This window comes from Tursiops truncatus, chromosome 4 (assembly GCF_011762595.2).
Source record: "Tursiops truncatus isolate mTurTru1 chromosome 4, mTurTru1.mat.Y, whole genome shotgun sequence".
NCBI classification, from domain to species: domain Eukaryota; kingdom Metazoa; phylum Chordata; class Mammalia; order Artiodactyla; family Delphinidae; genus Tursiops; species Tursiops truncatus.
In genome coordinates this window covers 14,365,795-14,386,184 of record NC_047037.1, presented here as the reverse complement: position 1 = coordinate 14,386,184, position 20,390 = coordinate 14,365,795, and the positions used below count along the sequence as shown (strand labels likewise).

General features: G+C 34.4%; 2 protein-coding genes across 3 annotated transcripts in view; one reads left to right on the top strand and one right to left on the bottom strand.

Annotated features, from left to right (window-relative positions):
- The window catches only part of ARHGEF26 (Rho guanine nucleotide exchange factor 26), a 182,613-nt gene extending 164,261 nt beyond the window's left edge, over window positions 1–18,352 (top strand). Inside the window, exon 15 of the mRNA XM_019934378.3 lies at window positions 17,759–18,352. Within this exon, the coding sequence (XP_019789937.2) occupies window positions 17,759–17,790 (32 nt within the window). The 3' untranslated portion in view covers window positions 17,791–18,352. The remainder of the gene's footprint in view (window positions 1–17,758) is intronic.
- Window positions 1–20,390, bottom strand: part of DHX36 (DEAH-box helicase 36) — a 53,201-nt gene that overhangs the window by 788 nt on the left and 32,023 nt on the right. For both annotated transcript variants that reach the window (XM_019934375.2, XM_019934376.3), the window contains 12 exons: window positions 18,412–18,467; window positions 16,873–16,937; window positions 16,006–16,149; window positions 13,631–13,748; window positions 12,531–12,629; window positions 7,784–7,957; window positions 7,549–7,635; window positions 6,532–6,615; window positions 4,276–4,375; window positions 4,094–4,184; window positions 1,090–1,210; window positions 274–426 (listed from right to left, as the gene is read on the bottom strand). In XM_019934375.2, coding sequence (XP_019789934.1) covers window positions 274–426; window positions 1,090–1,210; window positions 4,094–4,184; window positions 4,276–4,375; window positions 6,532–6,615; window positions 7,549–7,635; window positions 7,784–7,957; window positions 12,531–12,629; window positions 13,631–13,748; window positions 16,006–16,149; window positions 16,873–16,937; window positions 18,412–18,467 — 1,292 coding nt within the window. The remainder of the gene's footprint in view (window positions 1–273; window positions 427–1,089; window positions 1,211–4,093; window positions 4,185–4,275; window positions 4,376–6,531; window positions 6,616–7,548; window positions 7,636–7,783; window positions 7,958–12,530; window positions 12,630–13,630; window positions 13,749–16,005; window positions 16,150–16,872; window positions 16,938–18,411; window positions 18,468–20,390) is intronic.

The following is a 20,390-nucleotide window of genomic DNA, read 5'->3' as shown; positions in this document are numbered from 1 at the left end:
ATGAGCAACTAACTAAAAGTGTGGTTATGAGTAGCCAACTTAAGTAAAAAAATTCAAACTTTTATCACATTGAGCCATTTAGAATGGTTGGTCTGTAACTATCTCAAAAAACAATTCAGAAAAACTATGAATCAATTTCTCAGCACAATTTCCTCTGTTGAAATAAAGCAAGAAATATTTAACGTAACATGTATAACACTTGGAAGAACAAAACCACAAGACCACATACTAACTTGTATGCAGAATCAAAGACAATCATGTAAAGTCAGTCACCTTAACAAGATGGGCAATTCTTGCTGGAGACTGAAAGATAATCCATTCATCTACAGCAATAGTCTCTTGATCATTATCCTTCTGAATGGAAATATCACCTCCAAAGAACAAGAGACAGTATGGAGAAACTTCTGTGCAGTCATACAAGTATATCTATAATGAGAATTAAGGCAAATACATTCATTAAGGAGTCTGAAAGAATTATTGTCACATTAACTCAATAATATCACTAGTATCAATCTATTAGTGCTTTCCTTCTAAAACAGGTATTATCCTTTTCGTGTAATTACAGAGACTAAATTTGAAGAAATACCATTTAAACAAGCCATTCTTACTTCAGAGAACAAAGGAGTTTTATATTTTTGTTTCAATTCAATCAATAGCACTGTTCTGTAAACAAAATATTGCCTAAGTGATAAAACCAAAACACTAATGTAGCTGAAGTTCTTTTTATTTATATATTAACAGAATTCCCACTTAATATTCTGACCAATACTTGTATATTGACAGGCCAACAAAATTCTCTGAAAAGTGTAAACTCTTATATACCATAAGATGCCAGTATGTCTTGAAAGCAGGCTCTGAAAGAAAATTATGCAAATCAAATAACCATCCCAATTAATTAAAATACAAAGATACATCATGACAGATCTGCACATTAAAAGTATAGGTTATCTGTTTTAAGAAGGTATAAGTCATGTCATAAAAAAAATTTTTTAAAGAATAAATTTTGTTTATAATTATGAAAACTATACAATTTTAAAAATACAACAAGACTGTTATTCAGACCCATGGTTACTTTATGTATTCACTTACACTACTTGTTCTCATCTTCAGGTGATAGATAAGCCAGTTGTAGTGAAACTCTGTTTGCTCCACATTAACGGATTTGGGATGAATAGCAACTAGTCCATCAGTTTTTGTGTAAACTTTCACCCTTAAAAAAAGTTAAAATGTAGTTTAAAAACAAAACAAAACTCCGGAGGATTCCAAACTAATCCCAGAATCAAAATAAACTCCACAGATGAGTTCAATTTATTTTTGCAATATAAATTTCCAAATTTTTGTTTTAATAAGACATAGAAAAATAATTGGCTAAATAAGAGTACTCTAAATCATACAACAAATCCTTTTCTTATAGGTATAATTACTCAACATATTAGAAAGATGACAAAATATTCCCTAATTATGTTAGTATATATACTATACCAGTAAAGTACAAAAAGTGAAATACCTGATATAATTCTAAGTGAATCAGACCAAGAGAATAGTCTGTACATTTTACTGTAAATCATGCTACTGATAATTTACCGTCAATTTACAGAATAACTGTGAAATGATCTAAAATTTAAAATGAAGAATTTTGTTTAAAAGGGAGTTAGCTAAAACTGGTTTTTAAAAACCTATTCTAAAATACGTTTTAAATGGTCTCACATTCACTGAACTCCCCCCACCCTTCAAAACAGGAATACTTGGAATAAATGTACACAGCTCTAGTTCAATCTCTCCATTTTTACGGGTCCTTCCTTTGATAGTCACAAAAATTTCACCTCAATTTGTAGGAGTCTTTAATTAATATTATTCAACAGGGAGATGTCTGATAGTTTATATAGTCAGTGGTAATTACAGAATAAAGCTGATAATCCATTAATCCTTCCTCTTTGTTTTTAAGAGCATCTTTTTCATGGTTCTAGGAATCCATAATATGTCTACCAAAATCTGAATCACAGTCATGAGCCATTATTCAGAATAAAATGAGCAACTGCTTTTCCTCACCGCACAGTCAATTTAACCAATGCCATCCTGCAACCCTACATCACCAGAACAGCAGGGTTTGGCAAACTTTTTCTATACAGGACCAGAGAGAAAATATTTTATGCTTTGCGGACCTTCTGTCACAACTACTCAACTCTGCTAGTGCAGGTGGAAAGCAGGCACAAACAACATGTGAACAAACAGGCACAGATGTGCTCCAACAAAAACTTAAACTCTTAGCCAGTATGCCAAAATGTGCTGACTAGACCAAAACAAAGCATAAACCCAAAGAAACTACCTTTCTTTCATAAAGCCTTCCCAGGATGGCAGAGGGATATATAAAATGTTTGTATTTCAAGGAGTCTCTCTGTTAAGCTACCTGTAAGTTAAGGGATAGATATGAAGAAGAATTTGACAAAGTACTGATGTCAAAAAAGTACTCAGATCACTTAAAATGTGGATACTCCAACTACAGTGATTAAAATTCATGTTACCCATAATCTTCCAGGTGAGAATAGGGTTTCTCAACATCAGCATTCTTGACATATTGAATTTTCTGTTGTGGGGGACTGTCTTGTGCATTATGGAATGCCTAATAGCATCCCTGACCTCTATGTACTAGATGCTAGTAGTACATACTCCTCCACTTATAACAACCACAGATGTCTGCAGACATTATCAAATGTCCCCAGGGAGGCAAAATCACCCAGGTTGAGAACCACTGCACTGCTGCACTCTAGGCTATCTTTGAGGTCTATATTTTTTCATGTTTACAGAACATCCAACTTTTTCATCTAACATCAGTTCAAATATTTTATGTCAATAAACAGTGACGTTTTATACGCCTAACAGAAATGCCATATAATATGGTCTTACAAAACCATAATTTCCCCACTGCTACTAGACATCTATGTTGTTTATAATATACCTGTCAAAAAACATTTGGAATTACTTCCTTAGAAAATATTAAATTCAAATATTCACTTATGAATCCACGGGGCCAGTGACTATTTTAATGACTGCTGATACATAATTCTAATCTAAACTGTCTTCCAAAAGCATGGCACCAATTCACATACCACTAGCCATTTGTGACTTTCAGTTTCTCTTTTTTCCTCACTGGAATGAATTCTTTTACTGGGCAAAAATATGCCTTATTTGTTGTCTCCAATTACAACTAAGGCTGACTCTATTTGTACATACATTTAAAGTTATACTTTATTTCTCAAAATAGTAAAATCACCACAATTTTATTCAAAGATCTCAAGTAGAAAATTACTTGTTTTAAAAGAGAGGAAAGGGCTTCCCTGGTGGCGCAGTGGTTGAGAGTCCGCCTGCTGATGCAGGGGACACGGGTTCGTGCCCCGGTCCGGGAAGATCCCACATGCCGCGGAGCAGCTGGGCCCGTGAGCCATGGCCGCTGAGCCTGCGCGTCCGGAGCCTGTGCTCCGCAACGGGAGAGGCCACAACAGTGAGAGGCCCACGTACCGCAAAAAAAAAAAAAAAAAAAGAGAGGAAAAGGGCTTCCCTGGTGGTGCAGTGGTTGAGAGTCCGCCTGCTGATGCAGGGGACACAGGTTCATGCCCCGGTCCGGGAAGATCCCACATGCCGCGGAGCAGCTGGGCCCGAGCAGCTGCGCCCGTGAGCCATGGCCACTGAGCCTGCACGTCCAGAGCCTGTGCTCTGCGGCGAGAGGGGCCGCAGCGGTGAGAGGCCCGCGTACCACAAAAAAAAAAAAAAAAAAAAAGAGGAAAAAAATATCCTGAAACAAAATTTACTCTAAACAAGGTATAGCTGGCTTACTGTTCTCATATTTACATTGATATTATATTTCACTAACATTCTTTGTGAAAAATGGGTGATGAAGCAGCAGACTCCAGGGATGTGCTATGAGGGAAAGTGATGCCCATGGTAAACAGTTTGCCTTCTCTTCAATGACCAAAAGTAACAAGAATATGGCCCTATTATGAGTAAGAACAAATGTACAATATAAGCCCTGTTGCAGTAGAGGATTTCGAAAGTTTGAGAGAACTACAAATAATTCATAATAATCTTCAATGCTTACATTTTTCTTTTTTTACCCAAATTTAGTCGGATTTTAGCAACTTTGGGATATAAACCAGCACAGATGACAGCTTTAATTATCTTCTCATTATCTATTGGGGGTGGGAAGGTAGAGAAAAAAAGTAAAATATGGATACAACTGACAACAGCAGCAAGTTATTTACACTGTACTTTCTGCTTTACCTGAATTTATATTAGATTTTGGATCTTTAGGATTTCTACTGCTTACAAATCCAGCTCCAAGAAGATGCTCAGCAAACTGCCCTTTCATGTTATGCAGCATCTAGGGAGCAATGGTAACAAACAGAACTAGAATACCTTTCACACAAATTGATAGGGGTTATAAAGCATGTACTCATAAATAAATTTAGCTTTGAGCTTTCCCTGCTTTATGAAACACTTTTGCAAAAATGTGATGTTTTGGAGCAGGGGTTGGTAAACTACAAAATTTATAAAAACCTGTTTTTGTCAATAAAGTTTTACTGGAACAAAACAACACCCATTCATCAACACACTATCTTTGGTTGCTTTTGCATTATAATGGCAGAGGTGAGCAGTTGCAACAGAAACCATATGGATTGTAAGCCAAAAATATTTATTGTCCAATCTTAAGGCTTGCCTGCTGTAGGGAATAACAACCGATGTTTAAGGATCACTTCAGTTTACAAAAAGGCTCATAATTTTCAAAATTGCTCTCTACCCCATATTTTGAAAACAAAACAAAACAGGAAAGCATAGAGAAAATAACCAACATCCATATATGTACTACTGAAAATTAACTACTGTTACATCCTGGCACAAAAGCTTAAGGCCCGTTTCTTGTGTTTATTTATAAGAAAAATCACTCTTTGGGTAAAAATGATACGTGACTCATTATAAAAAGCATTCAAGTAGTATAGCAAAGTACAAAAGAAGACTACCCTAATCTCAATACTGTCAGAAATATCATTAACTAAGTAAATATTGCAGACACTTACTATGCATTTATACGGACAGAAGAATTAGACAAAAATGCTATCCTAATAACGGGATAACGTAAATATAGAAGCTGTTTTTACAAAAGCATTCAAATTAATTTTAGTTCAATTTAAGGAAGTTAAAAAGAAATGAAACTGAACTAGATGAATCTTACATTCTTATAAGAGATATTTAATAAAGGATCCTTGCGAGCTTAAAGTAAGAGATTATGAGACATAAAATTGTCACATTTAAGTATATATCCCTTTTATGAATTATGTGACTTTAGTTTCCCCACCTACATTCTCTTATAACTGACTCTCTAGGTCATCTCCTGGTTTCTATCACCATTATTTTATATTGTTCAGGATAATAACCTTTATTCTGTATCCATAATTCCCAATACTGTTTTGCATTTTTCCATATTTAATTTCAGTATCTACCACCAGCTGACTTAGCATGTACTCTCCATTCCTGAATTCTTTCTGATTCACTTCTTAATAGGCAGCATTTCATTGTCAGTAAATATTTCAAGATCAACTCATGGGTGCAGTATTTCAAGTGCTTTCTTGAATGCCTGTCATTTTTCTTTATACTTGAATTAGTATCTTGACTGGATATAATATTTTCAAAAAACACTTGGTTGGATTCAACCATCTTTTTTCATACTGTACTTCATTTTTTCCACTTAAGGGAAATGTTCTTACAATATATCTCTAAATACATATTCAATTACTCTTAATTTTTCTATGTAGAGACACCTATTACCTTTTTTTCCATTGGCTGTAGTATCTTTCAGAGTTATTACCCTTCTTTTCATTCTGTTAATGTTTGGGCACTTTTGATTAAATATTCTAGATTCTGGATTCTTTTACTCCCGTAGATTTGTTAAATCTATGCCACAAAGATGGAGTGTACATGTAATGGGGGAAGGTGAGGATATTTCTACTCCCACTGGCTTGAGATCACTTCTCCAGTTCAGTGCAGAGTCTGAAGTCTGATGTGCATCTGCCCTGTTAATTGTTCACTTTCTTCTATTTCACAAGTGCCTCCTGTCCAGTGTTTTCTCACTACACTAAGTCAGTTGAAGATAAAAATACCTACCCAAAAGTTAAAGAAAAGATACTCGCTCTGAGATTTTAAAACAGATTTTAGGAGTATTAGTGAAAATTTTCAGGATGAATCATCAAAATGGTGCAGGAACAGTAATCGAGCCTCTCTGTGTTTTCCTGCTGAACTTTGGGCTCATTTTTTTTCTTAGCCATTAGTTTTTTGTTTATTATGCCATACACCTTTTTTGTTTTGTTGCAGTTGATTTAATAAAGATTCCTTTTATGATTCTGTATAATGATTCAACTTCATAAGACACACTCACACAAAAGTTAAGCAAAAACTAACTTTTTGCTATAGATTTGACTACACAAAATACATATAAGTCCCTAACCTAACATATGAGAAGCACTTCAAAACATTCACCATTACCTGCAGTGTGTTTGAAGACAGAAAATATTCCCAGCAATAGTCTTTTTCATATCTGAAACCACGTTGTCTAGCTGCTTCCCAGCCCTATGAAGAAAAGTATTGATATTGTTCCCCAAAGCAAAGACTGCTTACCAGTTTGTCTTTATTTCGGTAATAATTTTACTTTCTACTGATATTTCATTTTCTTGTAAAAAATTCAAAGAATTTCCAAATTAACAAACTAAAAAAACATAAACTCCCCATGATCCTAGTTGTTAAGAGATAACCAAAACTGAATTTGCAGACCTTTCTTTACACAAAAAAGAGCAAGTTATATAGTAACATACTGTGCATTTTACATAAAATAGCATCATTCTGTACATGATTGTATTAATCAAAATGAGCACTCTGTTGAACAAATTTCAATGCTATTATATATTTTCAACTTCAAAAATATATTGTTTTACTTTGCTTTAAGCTAGAGAAGGAGGGAAGATGGGAAAAAAGAAAATACTGAATGAGCTCAAAAGGATAAACTTTCCCATAATAGGTAGTACAAAACTGAGACTAGAACTACAGTAAAAAGATGCTGCCTCTATACACCAAATTACATTTAAATGTTGCAAAGATGGATGATAAATGTTTATCCTCGGATAAGCTTGTCTATAAGAGAAGAAGTCTCTTTATCCTGAATAGTGTACATGACTATCATGCTCTATCAAAAATGTTAAATCTGAATACATGCATAGTTTATTAATGAACAAAAAGGGACCTTCTGTCATAAATGTCAGTAAGACAAAGATACAAAAGAATAATAGCAAATAAAATTTTAAAATAAATTGTTCACTTGTTCTATTGTTATCAAAACACAAATATAGACTTTTTTCCAAAAGGGTAAATGTAATGAGCTATCACAAAATTGAAAAATGATGTACAATTTTTTTCCAAATGTTCACCTAATTTTAGGCATTCTCACTTAGCAGTTTATTCCTGATAACTATAATACAGATTTTTAAAATTTAAAGATATTCCTTTTACCTCAAATGCATTCACAACTGTCAGGTGATCACTTTTAGTATCCTTTGCCAATTCCTTTCTTCTTGCATCTGCGACCTTTTCTTTTCCCTTAAAACAGATGAAGGCAACTTAAATTGCTCTGATGGTATATAACAGAGAATGGCATTCTAATAAAAAGCCAATGAAAAATCTATCTAAGAAAACAACTACCCTGTGTATCTAAAAATACCTGGGCTTTTACTTGTATCTTTCTTACCAGTGGAATCACAAAGGGATCTCTGAAGCTAAGACTAGCAGCAATGGTGAGCACCGGGTCGAGGCAACAGAACAGAGCTCCAAAAAGAATCATTTTTCCAATGTGTGGCTCAACTGGTAATCGTGCTAAGTGGACTCCAAGAGATGTCAATTCTTCTTGTTTATCCAAAGCGTTCTGTAAAGTAAGAGTTTATGTTTAAAACACATTGTAAGCACCACATTTTAGTTTGCTTAACAAAAATATAATAGGCCACTCTTAAGTCCAAATGCCCTAATATTGTTCAGCTTTAGTTCTCTTCATCAAAACATAAGTTTGCAACATAAGTCTTGAGGTTAGCAAAGGTTAGAAACTTACTTAAACAGAAGCAACTTGGCTTTACTATAAATGGTGGAAGAGAAATGAGAGAAATAACACACCAGTAAGTCTTCAAATAAAATCACCCAGTAAAGTACAAGAGTTGTAGGAGAAATAAAACAAAAAATGAGACACTATTACATATTTGGAATATAGAATGCATAGCCCCTAGATTCTAGTACTTTAGGAGACATGAGACAGGAGAGCAAGAGATAAAATATTTATCTAGAACCCCCCACAACGGGGTGACTTCTACTCTGATTACCTAGGTAATTTGATCCAATCATCCTACTGAGCACAGATGGAAAAGCTGCTTGAAGACTGAGGAGTTACAAAAGAATTACAAAAATCACAAGTCCAGGATTAGTGGAGGGACAGAAGTCCAAGGAAGTGAACCCAACATTGGGGCATCTTTTCCCAGAAGAAGCAACATAAATCCTCTCTGGAAGAAATTACCATCACCCCAAGCTCCAAGTTTTTATCTACAAAGACCTCTGTAAATACAATGTCTAGTACACATTCAAAATAACAAGATTTGAACAACAACAAAAATAATAAAAAATATAACTCAATTGCCCACCCCCCCTCACTGGCAACCAACCACTAGTTTGTTATGGGGTGGGAGAGTGGGAGGTACAAACTATTGGGTGTAGAACAGACTACGAGGATGTATTGTACAACATGGGGAATATAGCCAATATTTTGTAATAACTGTAAATGGAGTGTAACCTTTAAAAACTGTATAAAAATGTAAAAATTTAAATTAAAAAACAGAACAAAAATAACTCAAATGTCTCATTAGACAAAGATCTCTACTAAACATTTATGGAGGAAATAACCTCAATCTTATAAAAACTCTTTCAGTGAATAGGAAAAAAACAAAACAAAACCTCTCCACTTGTTTTCTGAGCCTAGCATAATCCTGGTACCAACTTGACAAGGGACATCTGGAAAAAGGGAAACTAAATAATCTTACACATGAGAAACTCAAAATAAAATAATGGCATACTGAATCCCAGCAAGATAGGTTTGTTTCTGGAATGAAAGTTGGTTCAACAATTGAAAAATCAATGTAATTCAATATATTACAAATTTAACATAAAAAAACAGCATAATATAATCTCATTAGAGGCAGAAAAGGTATTTGATAAAATCCATTATCCATGCATGATAAAAATCTCTTAGTAAATTAAGAATAGAAACTTCCTTAATTTGATAGTTTCCACCAAAAATCTTCAAAAAACATGCTCAACGAATTTTTGACAGGTTTTCCTTTGAGAATAAGAACATAAGAGTGCACACTATCATAACACTTCTGCTCAACATTGTACTAAGGATCCTGGATGACAGCTGGAAAGGAATAAATAAAATTGCAATTATTTATAGATGTGACTGTGTACTCAAAAATCTACATATAGTTATCAGAGTAAGTGGGTTTCATGGCATTGATGAATGCAAGGTCAACATTCAAAACCAATTTGATTTCTGTATATCAGACTCACAAGAAAATGAAAAATTCTGAAGTCTGAATATAATCCAGAAATACTACAAACCAGATATAAATCTTTTAAAAAGTTCTATAATACACAGAAAACGCTGAAACACCAAGAGATTAAATAACTAAATCAATGGGACAGATCATGTTCTTGTTTGGTAAGACTCAATATTATAATTAAGGCAGTGTGACACCAGCTCAAGATAGAAATATACACCAACAGAATAAAGGAGAGCCTACAAACAGACAAATAAATCCATAGACACCTGATCTATGACTATGGCTGCAGAACAAAGAGGAAAAGGATGAACTTTTCTATAAATGGTTTCGGTCAACTGCTCTACATATCTAAAAACTTTGATTCCTACCTCACCTACACGCACACACACACACACACAAATCCATTGCAGATGGATTATATAGCTAAGTGTGAAAAAGAAAACAAAGTTAAAACAATATATCGTCATGACTCCAGGGTAGAGAAAAACTTACTAAAGGACAAAAAGCAGTAACAATAAAGAAAAAGACTGATACATTTGACCACATTAAAATTAGGAATTTCAGTTTATCAAACCACTGTTAGAAAGTGAAAAGGTAAAAATACAGACATGTGCAATATACAGCTGACAAAAGGCTCAGATCAAGAGTACACAAAGAATATATAATGACCTCCTACAATGTAATAGAAAAACAGGCATCAATAATTTATAAATGAGACTATCCAAATGGGCAATAAGCATAAAAAGCTGCCTACAAATTCAACAGCAGTCATGGTAATGCAAACTAAAGCCACAAAACTACTACATACCTATCAACATGCTTAGAATAAAAGACTACAGGTTGGTGATGCTATAGAGCTGAGAATGCTCACCTACCACTGACACTGGTAGGAGTGTAAGTAGTTTGACAACTTTGGGAAATGGTTGGGCATTACCTACCGAAGTTAATCATACAGATACGTTATGACTCAGTGAATTCACTCAAGTGTACACCCATGAGAAATACTTAAACATGTGCACCAAGAAACAATAAATATTGAAGAACAGTCATACCAGCACTATATGTAACTGCCTCAAATTGGAAAAAACAAAAATGCCTTTCAGTAGTCATATAATAAAATATGGTAAAGAAATGAAAATGAATGAACTATAGCTGAAAGCAATAATGCACATGAATCTCACAATGTTTCAGTGAAAGAATACAGAACCCCATTCCCCCTTGCAAAAAAAAAAAAAAAAACACATCCTGTGTGAGTTCATGTAAAGTTCGCAAAAGGCCAAGTTAAACTGAGCTCTTTAAAGATGTATACTGGTATGGTAAAACCATCAAGAAAAACAAGCAAGCGATTACCATTAAAGTCATGATAGAGGTTATTTTTGAGCCTGAGAGTAGAGTAATTGGGCGAGGGTAGGAAGTTGGTTTTTAGGATACTGGAAATGTTCTTAACTTCTTGACATGAATAAAAATAAGAGTGCTCACTTTGTGATAAACCATTAAGCTGGACATTTTTGTTTTACTCTTTTACCCTGGATGGGCATGCTGTATTGCACAATAAGTTTTTTTTCAAAATGTAGGCTTCAGACCCTACTGTTGGCAAGGATTTTCCAAGCCTTTTCACAATTTCGTTGCCTACAAATGGCTAAGTAAAGACTGGTTCTTAAATTCAGTTGGGAGAGGAAGTCATCCCACTCTGGCTTCAGACTCCAGCCGCCCTCTGGTTGTCTGTCTCTACCACAAATAATACGTTGATTCTCTGATCACCCCGTAGCCCTCTACTGCTGTTCTATTCGATAAAAGTCTGGAGGGAAGAGAGGTCAGGAGTAAAACCGCACTGCTCCCTAAAATACCAGTAACCTCACTAAATCTAATCCAAATTCCAACAAAGATGGTCAGATAAGTTACAATGCTTTTCATTTAAACAACTTAATACATTAAGAGCTTATTTTTACATGGACCAAATTCTCAAATTTATCTACATGGATGGGCACAAATAAAATTGAAATACGTAAAATACATCTTCAGCATCCTCTAGCCCAGTACTAACCAACAGAACTTGCAGCATTGACAGAAATGTCTATTTCTGTACTGATTATGTGGTAGCCACTAGCCATATGTGCCTACTGAACATCTAAAACGTGCAAGTGTGACCAAGATACTGAATTTGTAATTTAATTCAAAATTTAAATTTTAACAGTCACCTGTGGCTAGTGGCTACTGTGTTGGAACGCACAGCTCTATTCTTTCTCTCCACCTTGGGTATTAACTCACTCACTAATTCTCTCCAGTCCTGTGCCGCTTCTCAACATGGTCTCATGAAGGGATGGCTACCAACTAAGTGGTCACTTGACTAAGACACTGAAACTAGTTCCTCAAAACACTGACTTCATAAAAGAATCTAAGGGAAAAAGCTGTAAGAATAAAATGATAGGTAGGGGGATAGGATATTTTGGAGAAAAGCCACCTGCTATTATTCCTTCAAAAATAGAAGAGCTGCCTTTATAAAATGTTCACACTGTTATTAAGTTACCTGGATTTGACAAAAGCACTAAAAACATTATGGTAATCAGAAAGAGTAGAATAAAGCAACCAAATTCATTTCTAGAATACAAATGAAGAGGACCAGTAATTGAAAGATTTCAAAATTTTATGTAATTTGAAATCAGGCCTATAATGAAAAAACTTGTGTGGAAAGAGCCCAGTATAAGAAAACTCACAAAGGTATCATTTTATAACTTTCTAATTTATATTTCATATTCCAAGCTGAATAGCCAAAAAGTGAATCAATCTGGCACTGCACATTCATTGGCCTACCTTGCCACAATGAAAGTAAATTTTATAGTTAGCTGGATTACTTACTTTAACACTCTAAGTTAGAATTTTTTTAAAAATCAAACTTACCAGTTCCATCAGGTGTTTTATGGAAAGTAACACTGCTTCATTCGATGGTGGATCCATTAGCCTACTCAGAAAGTAAGCAATTCCACCTAGCCTTAAAATCTGGGGAGAGACAAATATAATTAAACATATATCATATATTGACATAACAGTTTAATCCTGCCTGTGTCACTGACTCAAAATAAAGCATCAAACCTATACACAATTTTCAAGTTAGTTATTTTACCAGAATAAGTAAAAATTATATTTGTGATTCTATAAAAACATGTTTAAAGGCCAACATACTACTTTCTAACACCCACCAACTCTATTAATGAGAAAAGTAGCTGGTTAAAATCTCAACAAACAAGTTGATTACCAATTACCTACAAAATAAGGCAGCTAATTTTATCAAAATACATTAAGATGCTGAAAAAATGGTAAGTAGTCTATAATGAGGGATCTTAAGACATAACAACAGTAGCTAACAATTACTGGACACTTACTATGTGCCAGGCACTGTTCTAAGAATTTTATATGAAGTTAATTTAAATAACTTGCCCAATATAACAGAACCAGCTTGCCACAGGATGATGTGGGATTCAAACCCAGGTAGTCTGGCTCCAGAACAGTATGTAATTTAAAACTGTTTAGTCAATAACTGATCAAAGCTTTAAAAAATATAATTTACAGTTGACCTTTTTTGAACTGCATGGGTCCACTTACACACCGATTTTTTTTCAATAAATATAGTACTTGCATTTTTATTTTACAGATTTTTAAATTAACTAAGCGTGGGGAAAGGTTTATGTTCAATCAGAGGTCACAATATGTAGAATCAAAAGAACTAGGGTTTGAGTCCTGATTCTACCCAAACTGTTTCAACTAACCACCCTTGGGTGAGTCATTTATCAATTCCTTTGTTTTTGAGGCAGAAAAGGCAGCAAGTGGATTTTTGGCAACCCTAATCCCCACGCTGTTCAAGGATCAACCGTACTAACACACAGAGAAAAACAAATGCATGGTAAAAATTCTTTCTGGCAGATTAGTATACTACTTTCCTCTATAAAAGATGCTGAAAACTAGAACCCTATTTACTTTCTTAACTCTCCCAGCTAATTTACCTTTATTTGTAAACAAAGTTCTTCCAAAGGCGTTCTCAAAATTTCTGGCAGTTGATAGTCATCTAGAAGGCTTGCTCTAAGACCATTATACAGATGATAGCAATGACCAGGTTGAACTCTTAAAAAAAAGGGGGCGGGGGGTGTATTATCAGTGACTTTTTAGAACTCCAGAGAAAAGACTAGGCAGGGGAAGTAGTCAATATTTCTTTCAAGTCACACCATAACTAATTTACTTATTATTTCATTTTTATTAATCACATATTCCTTCTCCCCACCTGTTTTGAATAAGCTTAAATCCATTAACCCTAAGTCCTAGTTCTAAAAGATACAGGATTGCCTCCCCCTACCAATAATTTGGTTCCCTGTTTCTATCTTACAGATTCCAGACTTCTATTCACAATAACAGCAGTATACGTAGGTTAATCTCTTTGGGCCTTGTGAGCATTTTATGTAACAAATCCCGGTATTATGTTAACCTGTCTATATTATTTTAAAAGCTTTTAGGTATGTGCTATTTATTGAGTTCTCAGAGGGATGTTAGAAATGGTTATTGTTTGCACCTAGTGACCTTAATGATACTATTCTTTGTACAATGTTAAGGACAGATATGAAGAGGTTAATGAATTCATTCATCTTCAAGCAGAATAAAATATTTCTGTAGGCGCTTGCTGTTAAAGGAGGGGGAGGCCCTTTCCTATAGGAATAAATTAATTCTAAAAATCTCACCTATTTCTGTCATGAGTCTACAAAGACCCATTATCTAGTATATTACATGTCTGCAGAAACTAAAAGTAAGAGGGTCTCCACTGAGGACCACGTAGTTAATATAGTTTGCTCTGGCCTCCAACATAATTATCAATCTAATTAGCTTTGCTAAAGGAATTTATATCTAGAGAGTCCACAAGGGACTATTTTCCATTTGAATTAAACACTGTGTGTGTATATATACATATATACGTATAACCGAAATCAGTTTGCTGTACACCAGAAAATAACACACCACTGTAAACCAACTATACTTCAATTAGGAAAAAAACCCACTGTAATTCCACAGTTAACCTTCACCAGGATAGTGGGGATGAAGAATTAGATAAAATGTAATACTTCATTTACTCTATTTCCATAATTGTTCTCATGGATCAAATCTAAGGCCTAGTGTGCCTAGTGTGTTTACTATTCATTTATAAAAGTGTGCCAAAACCCATTCACCACAGTGAATACTTTTTGAATCAGTATCCAGTAATGACAGGTCTGCATGGGAAAACTCTAATCCTGCTAGGTCCCCAATCAAGGTATGCCCTGGTTAACTGATTAGAAGGTACACTTCGTGAATTAAGCCGTGACTATGCTCAACAGCACCAAATGCATAATCTAATAAACTACCTGGAAGTCAAGTTATACTGGGATAATCAGCAAAGATCATAGCAAGTGAGTCAGAGCTTTAAAGATATAGTACAAACTTAAAGGACTGATAAAATGGTCTGTAAAATTTTCTTTCAACTCTCCTTTCTTTACTTAAGGCAGTATTTGAAGATTAATAGGAATCTTTTTATTCTACGTGTAAGAGGCAAAATAAAAACTCTCTTCTAAAACTCCAGACATGATTCTACTACTCATATGAGTAAGAGTGTAAAAATACTGTGAAGTATGCATTACAACAAATAATAAGTGCAATTATTTGTGTTAAAGGCAAATCTTTTCTCCTACCATTAAAACAGAGATATTTCTATTTCTTCTGTTATCACCACATCAGTGGGGAAAAGGTATTTTCCCTGTGCTTTCATCGGTAACTGATAGTGAAAACCCAGCACAGCTGTGAAGTATACTCATGAGGAGCACAGACTGTGGAGCCAGACTGCCTGGCTTCAAATCCTGGCTCTGCTACTTACAAAACTGTGTGACTTTGGATAGATGACTTAATTTCTTTGTACCTTAATTTCTTTACCCTTAAAATAGAGATAATAACCTACACTTCATAGCATTGTGGTAAGGATTAAGCAAGTTAATGTATATAAAGTATCCATGAGATGATCTGACATTCAAATATTATTAATAGCTATCATTATTAGTAATATATGCTTTTTAAAAAGAAACACAATTATAAGTAATATAGCTAATAACATAAAGAATATTAATTTTAATTAAGCAGACTGAGGAATGAGAGGTAGAAATACCATAAAATAGAAAACTTGGTAGGATAGTTTTTCCAAAGCAACTATGATTAAAACAACTTTCCCATTTAAAAACGTGCTGCAGTTAGTTTTAAAAAATATAAAAGGTAACTGTCCTAAATAAATATTTTTAAATGCCACCAACACATTTTGCTACACAAAATTTTTTTGTTTTTAAGGCTTCATTCAAAGGTCCCATCTTACCTTCCAGCTCGACCTTTCCTTTGTTTAGCATTAGCTTTACTAACCCACTCAGCAGACATTGTACTGATGTTGTTCTGTGTGTCAAAGTGTGTCTCCTTTATTTTTCCTCCATCTATTACATAAACTACATCATCTATGGTAATGCTGTTTAGAAAATAAATATTTAAAAAATGTTAAAAACACATGAAGAATACATTAACCAATAACAGGCCTACAAACAGGGATTTTAAAGCATTTTTTATTAAATCAATTTGATTTTTAGCAGTTCTGGATTTTCACCACTCCTCCCAGTTACCAACATAAGGGGGATCAAGCACCAAATCACAAGCAGCATCAGCAGCTTCAGTGGCAGCACACAGAGCCAATCTTACAGATCATGTGCTAAATTCTTATTTGCCTACAGCCAAACTTCACAACTTGCCTGAGGACTTTTGTACCTAACTTTATGAGCCCTCCAGTTCCATGATTTAATATCAGTTTCCACAGAACAATCTGTTCCAGCTACCATACTGGTATAGTAGTACCTCCAAGGGAATTCAATATATTTTAAATGCTGTATATAACTAATTACCAAACTACCGAACAATTCTACTCCCAACCAGAAAAACTGACCTCAGTCCCCATGCTTCTTTAGGAAAGCGTTAAAACAACCACTTAATAGGCTATTTCTAAAGAGGCTAGAACATTAGTATACGCTGAAAAAAACCCCACGAAACCTATGTTCACTACCGTAACTAAATTAAAATAGCTTTACTTTTAAGAAATTACTAAGTATTTTGTAGAAGAAAAAGATTAAAGTATGTTGTTAATTTATGGGGCTCAAAACTAATGTAATCATCAGTAGTTGGTAATTAAAACAATTTTTACCTAGTCTCTGCAATGTTGGTAGCAATTACTATTTTCCGAACACCAGGAGGGGTTCTTTTAAATACCTGTAAGAATAAATACATCAAAATCCCAAAAGTAAACTAATTTCTGATACATCATTCTTGCAAATAGAGGAATTACTTCAGGTACTGTTTATTTTTAGCAATTCTGTGTTCACTGACATATGCATCTAATATTTATAGATATATTTATACGGTATACATCATCTTCAATACCAGAGAATTCTTTTGGTAAACCAAACTGAATCTCCCACAGATGTCAGAACCTTACCACAAACAAGATTTCAATGAAATGTGATAATTTAAATATAGAGATAATTTGAATTTATAGATATTTTAGTATATAAATTACTAATAATATTTAAATATGATAATTTAAAATTTGTTTTTTAACAAATGCTGGAGAGTATAAACGTCTTATTGTACAGTCAAACTTTTAAGGAAGAGGGACAGAAGTTTAAAGATAAGAATTACGAATTACCCAAAAGTATAAAGGTAAGATCACCAACCAACCAGGCAGATGCCCAATCATCAGAATGAACGTCAGCTGGCTGTGCCAGCATATACTAGCTTTTTGACTGGATTTTTAAAAAAAAATCCCCTTCACATAGCGAATCCTACAATGTCATGATGGCAAGTACCACCTTGGGTGAAAAGCAAAAAAATGCATAAACTTATCCCCTCGTTTATAAAAATGATAATCAATAAAGAAAATGTTGTTTGCCAGTCTAGTCACATATTCTCTAAGAAAGGAATAAAGAGTTTACAGTGAGGGTGTCAGAGATGGCAGTACCTCCACACTGGATACAATTTTGTCCAATCTTTGGAATCAAAAGTTCTCTTTCTTTCCTCTTCTCTTCCCTCAGGTATGCATTCTGTATCTAATCCAGCTGGCTGAGCCTTACTCAGGACTAAGGTACCAGCAGAAAGGATATTAAAAAGCTCTCAATAAAAAATGTCATGATATTTTCTTACAAAGAGTGGAAAAATGGATCCATCTCATTCTACCAGGAACTGCAAACAATAGAAAATCACCTTGCCTTTGAGAAAGCAGTGTTCACTCTAACTAGAGAAATCCCTGCATCTGACAGAGCCAAAACATCCAAAACCATAATAATACATTATTGAAATCTCATGCCTGCAAATGTACTAATTCTGTTAAATCAAAATTTCAAATATCAAGCTGTACATGTCAATTATTAATTTCTAGGTTGAGCTATTTTTATTGGTATTCACATACCTTTTTTATTCCGGAAACCCAAACAAGTTCTTGGTAAAACCAATCTTTAACCGTTTCCCTAATGCTGACAAAACTAATTTGATTTGTGGATTAGCCTCTCTTATTCAACTTTTTGTGCAATCATTCCCTGAAGACTTATTTGCAAAGGTTCTCAAAGAAGTATTTTTTTATATGGATTACTATTTGAAAATGTGCATTAAAAAAATAAAAGAAAATAAAACCTACAATAAGCAGTCCTTAAAGCCTGCCGCAGTTTGAAAGATAAATTTAACAACATACCTGTGTCTGGTTAACTGTAGGCATCAGTGAATGTAAGGGTATAATAAGAAACCTGTCTGAAAATTAAAAAGAAAATTAAACTTTAAGACAAATACTTGCAGAAAAGCTCCATCAAAAAATATGGAACAGGGACTTCCCTGGTGGCGCAGTGGTTAAGAATCCGCCCGCCAATGCAGGGCACATGGGTTTGAGCCCTGGTCTGGGAAGATCCTACATGCCGTGGAGCAACTAAGCCCGTGCACCACAACTACTGAGCCTGCGCTCTAGAGCCTGTGAGCCACAACTACTGAAGCCTGCGCACCTAGAGCCTGTGCTCTGCAACAAGAGAAGCCACCGCAACGAGAAGCCCGCATACCGCAAGGAAGAGTAGCCCCTGCTCTCCGCAACTAGAGAAAGCCCACGCGCAATACGAAGACCCAACGCAGCCAATAAATAAATTTATTAAAAAATATATATATGTGGAACAATGAATTCAGATGCTAAGCCACCTGACAATCAGACCAACTTTATTCTTTTTATGTTCTTGTTAATATTTTTTTGTTAATTCTAAATTCCTAACGAATGCTTAAAAAAGTTGGAAGCTCTCTTTTCAAATTATGTTAAAAAAATCATTAACTCCATTCCCACCACTAACTGAAGACCAAAGGTTTTGCTTAATATGGATGAATATGTTTGTAGACTTTGGGTAATCCTACTTTAATCATACAAAGAATAAATTTTTAAAGCAAATTACTTACTAAATTTCCATGTCCTACTTAAAAATAATTGAATAGCACTGGTTAAATGTAATACATTCCAAAAGTGACCCACATTAAAAAAAAATTGTTAGGAATATAAGAAGTTTTAACTTTCAAAATGAAGTTGCTCAAGCCCATTCATGATTATTAGCCAACAGACAGAAAGTTTGATGTAATACAGTAATGGGAAGGAGAGAATGTTAAGGAAGCAACGGTAAATTTCAGTTGGATATAGTTACCAAAGTGCAACCTGACTTACATCTCCAGCAAGAGTGTCCAAATGACCCCTAGATAGCTGTATTTCCCCCAGATAAAGAACTGTTGTTATTCAAAGGAGACATGGTGCTCCCCCATAGACTCTCTATGACCCCTCTGAACTTAAAAAGCAGTAAAATACTGTCAAACAATTGGTATTGCTAAAAAAGAATGCTCTTAATTACTTGTCTCTGTGACATGATATGAAATAACATCAACTCTAAATACTTAACTCGAATTGAACCAAGCCTTCAGATATAACTTCCAGTTTGCAAGGGAACAGAGGTAAGAGAGGATCAAATGAAATGATACCATAAAGATTCAGACAGTTCCAGAATGTTGCAGACCTAGTCTTTTCCACTATGGGTAAAGTAAGGAGAGGATGGGAGTGATGTTCTAGAACTACAGTAAACAATCTATCGGTCTGACTTTTTCTATAGTCTGAGCAAGCTAGCTGTGAAAGACACTTTAGGGGAAAAAAAATGGGAAAATCTGATTATAGACGATTATCAGATGATGTTAACGATTAGGTATGTTAAATTTTTGAAAGATTTCCTTTAAAAGAAATTAAGCTGGTGGTGGAAGTATAAATTAATACCTCCATCCTTGAGAATAATTCAATTAGAAAGTTAATCAAGTCAATTACAATAATGTATGTTACACCCTTTCCCCCACTCCCCCCAAAATGATCTTCCCTGCATTTTTCTAGAAAAATATATACACATCCATATTTTTAAAAACGAAAAGTAGATCATACAATAGTGTTTATGACGGGGGAAGGAGAGGCCAAAATTGGAAGGTTCAGCCAAAAAAGTATTCCAATTGTTTAAAAAAATAATTTGGTTGTATAGTTCAATCACGGCTATACTTTTTCTATAGAGAAAGATTATCAATGACAAGGAGAAGAGAAAGCAGTATTTCATTAGAGAGGAATCATGGTGATCAGATAAAAATATTTTTCCAGCTAGAGAATAAATAATTCTAATT